A 7,573-nucleotide genomic window follows, 5' to 3' on the forward strand; every position below is an offset into this window, starting at 1 on the left:
ACCTCAAATTGACAGTTTACTGCAGTGGAAAGACTACACTGTGCTTTAAAGATTTAAAGAAATCTCAAGATGATTTCTTCAGTAGTCTATCTAATTCAAAAGTATAATTCTTGAACACTTAATACATATTGACCTTGACTACTCTATTTTTGTTTCTAAAATCCAATCAAACTTTGATAACACAAAACATGGTTGACACCTGTTTATGTTGCTGCATTTCTTGGCCTGTAGTGCTTGGTATCATGGACCTGTAGTAGGTGAGCTCATGGACTGTAGCAGGCGGTATCATGAACTGTAAGCACTCTTTCTTTAGTTCTAATATTTAGAGTGAGCAGTATATTAAACTATTGACCTTTTTCCTGAATTCCATTTGTGTCATATGGAATCTATCCTTAAAAATAAAGCAGATTACTCTTTGAAAAAAAGTAAAAGGAAGATAAACCAAATTGTAACTAAATCTGAAATTAAATTGTTAGCATAATGCATATTAGCAATTTCTTCAAGTAAGCACCTTAAATAAAAATATATATCAACTAGCCAACAGAAGTGTTGAAATAGAAGCCATTAGTTAACACTCCACAATCCTTATCAATACACACTTCACCTTCACACTTGAAAAATCTTCTATGTCTCTATTCCAAGTAACGTTTATGAAAAACCGTAGAGCAAAATAATGTATTTTCTTTAGAGTGACCAATATAATTGAAGCCCATACTAAAATATCTGGGAATTTTATTTATACATAAAAGAAATACTGTTAGGAAAGGCAACTGCATTGTTTTCATGTTAACACAGTTATCCTAGCTTCCTCCTGTATACACATGAAAAAGTATTAGACAATAAATTTCTATGGCAACCACTTAAGTTTTACCATGATCTTAACTACAGTGTGAACCACAGCAGCTTAGAGCTTCTTTAAAGCCATTTAACTATGTAAGATACTCTGGCTGCTTTTCTTTCCCTTCCTCTTGGTCACAATTAAAAGCTTTTTATCTCATTGAGACGCATTAAAATATGATTTATCTAGAAACAAAATGTTTAAACTATGAACATGGAAATACAGTTATATAGAAAATAGAACACTTATTTATTAAGTAGAAAATAGCTAGCACTTCCAAATGAAAAATACATGAGAAAACACCTGTGTTATGTGTCCTGCTTACTTGTATGTAGCTCAATATAATATACATAAAAACTTATCTATGTAAACTAAATTGTGGCAGAGACACTCCACTAAAGTGAACAAAGCATACTCTAAAAAATAGCTTGTTATACTATGAAATCATAGGGCATGTTTTTTCTATAGGTATTTCATGTGTTTTATTATTTATTAAGATTCTGACAACATTAGTGAGATTGGAATCGATGTAAATATAATATAGATTCAGTGGTGTGGATATTTATCCTATGGCACACTCGTCTTTTACCTTATGTATTTTCTTTTATTCTAGGGAGAGAACTGCAAATTTAGCTCCACTGAATTTGAGAAAAGATACATTTGTCATAGATGTACTAAAAATATAAAGGGTCACTACCATTATAATTGGGAAACTGAAACCTTATTTCCAATCTGTTTTATAGCAATAGTATTTGTCTTTGTGTTTTAAAAATCTTTGAAGGTTGGTATGATGATTGCTCCACCTAAAAATGAGGTTTTGAGGTAAGAAGGAAATTGAATTAAATGTCATTCTACATTTTACCATATATGATTTAAACTACCATGCAATGTTCTTGTGCCTCACTTGTTTCATCTGTACAATAGAAAAACAATGTAAATTGCCCTGTGATGTTGAAACTTAAATGAGAGTGTAAAGTAGCATGTCTGGTTTCAAAGACTTAAAAAATCATCGAAGGATTATTCTGACACTTGACTGCTTTAACTTGACTTCTCCTTAGCAACTCTGTTTACTTACAGGCAATTTCCTTCTCAGTGCACACTTTCTATGAGAGACTCCTGATTCCTGACCATGTATCAATTTTAAAACCCCCTACTCTGCCTCAGTCCATTTTCTCAATAAATGCCACCCTTTCATGAGAGACATTACTGTCTTTCTTTTCTCTTTCTTTCCTTTCTTAAGGTCATAGCAGAGACGGCCCATCTCCTTCCTCATTTTTTTCCAGCATGAACAAATCTGTTGATTGTATAACAAAATGCAGTTTTTCCCCATAAAAGCTTTCATATGAAAAAAAATATAAGTAAATTGCAAGAGAACAATCATCTTCAATCTCATCATTATGAGATATAGTCCACAACCAAAGATTAAGAAAAATAAAAAGTGAATGCCCTTGGGAATAGTCATGATTTATGATAAAGATTTTTATTTTAAAGGTGTTAAAATAAATAATATATATTCCAGAACATCACTGTTCTAGGAAATTGTTTTCCTTTAGAACATGAATTCTAACTGGCAAGTCTAATTCCAGTTCCTCGGGGGCTTTCACTGAGCTTGCCTGGAATCTTGTGGTTTGAGTCTGTGGTCTTCTGGCTTTGCATACTTCTCAAGAGTGGATGTGTGGTAGAATACAGACCCCCCCATCAATATGTATGGTTTGTAACCTAACTGCTGATAAAATGGACTTGCTTAGAATTCCCTCAGGCATCTGCTTCAGACCAGAACTAACATTGGTCAGTTAAATTCCAATAGTTCACTGCTTTCCCTTGGTAATTACTGGGCCATAGCCAAAATTGGGATAATAAGAGCGAAACACTTTTTTAGGATAATGATTGATTTCCATAAAGATGAGTACTCCAACAATTTTCAATATGTAGTTGCTGGGGCGGGGAGGGTGGGTGGCCACTAATTAGTTTTACCGTTTTCAGCAGATGTTGAATTCAAAATGCCAGCAGCATTTCAACCACTAGTCATTAGGGCTGTCTTTCATGGAGGAGTGCTGACCAATGAAATCCCCTCTGTTTAACGAGACCGATCTAGACAGAGTCAATTAAATCAAATCTATGCTAACATCTCCAATATATATCTGCAGTGTGGGCAGCACCAACAAAACCAGCATTGATGGATTTCCAGTATTAATAACGGGATTCAGTGACGCATTAGGGTAGGGGCTGGGGGGGGGGCTTGTTAGGGTAAGACCATACTTTATGGACGGTGGGACAGCAGTAAAGTGGAAGATGAGGGGAGAGAAGGTGAGGAGAGTGGCTAGTGAATGTTTAAACATTAAGGTGATTAAGGAGAGAGCCTTTCCTGGGCCCGGAAATGAACCACCCCCAAGCGTCCCCCTCCCCCATCCCCCATAAACCCAAACAGAAAGCTGGAAAAATGTAAAGACCCAGATTTGAAAACATTTTCACTTTAATACTGAAAAAATATGCCATTATAAAATCCTCGAATAGAATTAGTAAGTTTCACGTGCTTCCTCTGTTCTTTGTTCCTACTTTATAAGTAAGATGTATACCAGCACACAATTGCTACCATAGGATCGCAGCCTAAGCACTAGAGTGACATTAATTGGTCATGCTTAACTGCCCCAGAATCTTTTTTCTTAAATAATTACACTGGTACTATAATAGAAATCATGGGTACTTATTTTACATTCAGATGGAAGGCATTATTGGATATGTATAGAAAAATATTCCCCCTCAGAAATTAAAATAAAGTCAAACATCACCATCAAAATAAAATAATCCAAAACAACCCTTAAAAACTTTGCTCAACAAAATACATCGTTAACTCATAAAATGGACGGATGACTAGCCATGCAAATGTCTTAAATAAAACCTTTACATTTTTTTTCACAGTAAACATACTCTCTGAACTGCCTACCAATCACAAATAATGGCAAAATGGCACTTTCTGATTATACTGTATTTTGTTTATAGAAAGTTTGATACGATGGGACTTATCAGGTAAGAGGATGGGTGCTGTGACGCCGTCTCCAATCGCAGTGGGGAGTTGGAGTTTGGGGGGGGGGGCAGAGTCCCTGGAGCGTGGTGTGGATTCCATGCGAGCCATGCAGCACTTTTTGTTTTTTGTTCTTGTCAGGAGTCAAAGTTATTTATTTACAATACATTCATGCCTTCGTGCAACTGCCCATCCCTGCATAACCAACAGGGAGCCATCTTCGGGCTATCCACGGGGGGGAAAAATAGATATCTATCTCTCTATATAGATGTGATATATGTATATATGTATAGAGCCACTGCAGCCAGCCCCAAGGGACTTTTGGCCCGAGCAAGGGCGCAAGGGCGCTCAATTCTTCTGGCAGGCCCCATGCTGGGCTTTCAGTCAAAAGGAGCTAGGAGCAAAGAGCTAGCGAGCTGTGCTTGCAGCTCCACAGTCTGCTCTTTGTTTTCAGACGGGAGCTTAGGGGCCAGACCCTCTTAGCTGAATGAGTTCATAGTTATTTATTTACTTATGTCCATCGGGGCTTGTGACACGCTAGATCTGGGTCAATGTTCTCCTGCTCCCCCGAGATGCTGGCGGCAGAGGAGGATACATCGCCTCCTTCACTCCTCCCCTTTAGGGTCTAGAGCTTAGTCTGAGAGTGAGTGAGAGCCGCAATCGTACACCCTGTGGGCCCCATCTGCGTTGTAAGGCCCATTGTGCCAGTAGGAAGAGTCACAGACTGTCTGTAGGGAATTAATTTCGGACGCTGAGGAATTGGCATCCCTTCTCTTGGACCGCTTTCGGTTCCTCAGGATAAACACGAGCATGCCCACCACGGTGAAGGCGGAGGTGACGAACACCAGCAGCAGTCCCGGGACCAACACGGAGATGGACACCCTGCTGGTGTCTAGGTAGGAGTTGGAGTGCGTCCCGGTCTCCGCCAACCCAGTGCTGTTTTTACTGTGCGAAGTTAACGTGGGCGAGATCCTCGCGTACAGCTGGGGGCAGATCTCGTCATTGGAGAGCAGCATGAAATCCTTCCTAAAGAAGTTCACCGGCGTCTCACACTTGAGGTCGCTCATCAGCACCTCGGAGCCCAGCCGTTCTGCCCATTGCTTGAAAGGCACAATGGTGCAGGAGCACTCCCAGGGGTTGCCATGCAGGTCTATCTGGATGATAGAGGTTAACTGGTCCAGCACCCCTGCCACTGGGAGGTACATGAAGTAGTTATTGTGCAGGCTGAGCTTAGACAGGGAGACCCCAGCAAAAACGTCCACTGGTAGCGACCTCAGCAAGTTGTTGTTGAGAATAAGAATCCTCAGCTTGGGCATGGCATTAAAAGTACCAGGGAGGATGAGCTGAATCGCGTTGTACTCCACGTTCAGATACTCCAGATTCTGCAGCCCAGTAAATTTCTCCCGGGACAGCGTGTCCAGGTAGTTGCTATCCATGTACAGCCACCTGAGGTCCAAGAGGTTCTTGAAAGTGTTGTTCTCTATGTTCGCGATGTTGTTGTTGCCCAGATCCAACAGAATGAGGTTCTTGTAATCCACAAAGTGTGATTTTCGGATGCTGTGGATCTTGTTATCTCGAAGGAAAAGCTCCTGCACATTGGAGAGCTTAGGCTTCAAATCAGCCAAGCTGCTCACGTTCCGGTTGTTACAGTTCATCTTTAAGCCTGAGCCTGGGATGTGGTCACAGCTGCAGCCTCCGGGGCAGGGCAAGCCTTGTACTGGGGGTTTGTTTCTGGCGCTCCCAGTTGCTATCGGTGGTGTGGGTTTGATTTTGAGCTGCCAGTTGCCCGGGATCTTTGTACCTCCATTTGGAACAGACCCTGGGGTGGCATGCTCGTCTTGCCCATTTGTCTTGAAAGGAGTTGGCAGGGGGCCAGGAGCGAAGGTCTCTTCCTGGGCTGGGGGAGCCGGGAGACTAGAATCCACTCGGTTTTTCAAAGGACATAAGTCCTGTTCAGTGGTTTCATTGAGGTCTTTCCCCTGTAGTCTGGTGGGGGCTTCGCAGACCACTCTGCCGATCAGGGCATTTTTGGGAATGTTCTCCAGCCATTCTTTCAGAGAGAGCAGATCACAGGTGCAGTCCCAAGGGTTATCCTCTAGCAGGATCTCAGCAATGCCAGGGATCTGCTCCAAAACCTCCTCATAAGGCAGTGTTTTCAGCCTGTTTCCCCGGAGGTCGAGGTGGGTGATGGGCACATACTGGAATACATTGGCAGGTAGGGTGCTGATGAGATTGTCGTTTAAAATGAGGACTTCCAACTTGTTCAAGTCCTGGAAGGCCCCCGGGTCTATATCCCGTAATAAATTAAAATCAGCCTGGAGGTATTCCAGATCGTCCAGCCCCAAAAAAGTCTGCTTTCGAAAAGACTTGATCTTGTTGTTGTTGATATGCAGCCTTTTCACCAGCTGCAGCCCCAGAAAAGCCCCCGGAACGATTTCATGCAAGCCATTGTTTTCCATATGCAAACTAACCGCATTATAAAAGTTAGCGAACTCATTAGGGAAAAGTCGAGTGAGGGAATTGCCATGCAGGAATAAATGGTAAAACTGGGAAGTCGGGGCGGTGAAGCGCTGCAGACTTGTAAAGCCCTTTTTTTCACAGTCTACGTGTAAGTCCCCTTCTATCTCATTGCAAGAACAGATCTTCTCTTTACAAACGTCCCCTGTAACGTTTCCAGCCGCAAAACAAAGAGACGTCTCCAGCAACAGAATCCAAAGCAGCATTTTTAAAGCGAGCAATTCATCCCAGATCTCATCACAAAGTAACAGCAACCATCCTGCTCGCCACAGACACAATTCAAGTTCATTTAGTGCTCCAATGTCCGATCCCAGAGAAAGAGAAAAAAGGGTTTGGGGGGGTGGGGGTGGATTCCTTCCTCCCTAACCCCCCCGTACTGCAATAGCCCAGACGCCAGTCAATAATTATATCCACAAACTATCCAGGCACATAGTGCAAGGCAAGCAGAAAAGAGGGGGGGGTGGAAAGTAGGGAGAGAGAGAGAGAGAGAGAGAGAGAGAGAGAGAGAGAGAGAGAGAGAAAGCAAACTACTCCCCCTCACCCTTTAAAAATAACCAAAATAAGTTAAATATATACCTGTAAAATTAAAAGGATAACGCACCCTTACAGAATCATGTTTGGAGGTCCTCATTAACCAGGAAGGGAACAATGCTAGCAATTAGAAGCAAGTGCACGTTAGAAACAACCAGGTTTGCAGCGTAGTACAGGCGCACTGCCTGTGATGGCTGTGCGTCGGACTGACCTTGCCTCTCTGATACAAAGCAGGGCTTTCGGCGGCTTCAGTGGTCCAGGCAGCTGGAGGAGTTCTTGTCTTGGCTGCGGGTTGCCCAGAAGTACCCCCGAGGTGCTGTCCAGAGCCCCCGGTGCTGAAATCACGCCCGTCCAAAAGACTCACACTGCCCAGCCAATGGCGCTGGAAAATTTCCGCAATCGCTGCGTTTTGTGGATGTCCATCCTGATCCTTTTCCCCCTTTGGCCGTCTTCAGCCCTCTTTTTTTCTGTGCTCCGGCCGGTGCCTACTAGCTCTTCTTTGCTTGTTCTCCTTCTCTTTCTTCTGCTCTTTCGGAATTACGTGGAGGGGGGAGGAGAGAGGGGGAGCGAGTTGTCTGAGGGAGGAAGAGAGCGCGAGAAAGGGGAGGAGGGGGAGTTGCTAAGAAGCTATGCTGGTTCCAGCCTGGTGCACTCTGAAAGATCTG

The 7,573-nt window shown here is 42.8% G+C and overlaps 1 protein-coding gene across 1 annotated transcript; it reads right to left on the reverse strand.

The window, feature by feature from the left end:
• Positions 1 to 3,335: 3,335 nt before the first annotated feature.
• Slitrk1 (SLIT and NTRK like family member 1) lies at positions 3,336 to 6,882 on the reverse strand. Its single transcript, XM_027393958.2, has one exon. The coding sequence runs from the start codon at positions 6,581 to 6,583 to the stop codon at positions 4,493 to 4,495; it is 2,091 nt and encodes a 696-aa protein (XP_027249759.1). The 5' UTR covers positions 6,584 to 6,882; the 3' UTR covers positions 3,336 to 4,492.
• Positions 6,883 to 7,573: the final 691 nt, after the last annotated feature.

This window comes from Cricetulus griseus, assembly GCF_003668045.3.
Source record: "Cricetulus griseus strain 17A/GY chromosome 1 unlocalized genomic scaffold, alternate assembly CriGri-PICRH-1.0 chr1_1, whole genome shotgun sequence".
Lineage (NCBI taxonomy): Eukaryota > Metazoa > Chordata > Mammalia > Rodentia > Cricetidae > Cricetulus > Cricetulus griseus.

Coding starts and splice junctions, on each gene's coding strand:
- Slitrk1 (XM_027393958.2), bottom strand. CDS start 6,583: ATGCTGCTTTGGATTCTGTTGCTGGAGACGTCTCTTTGTTTTGCGGCT.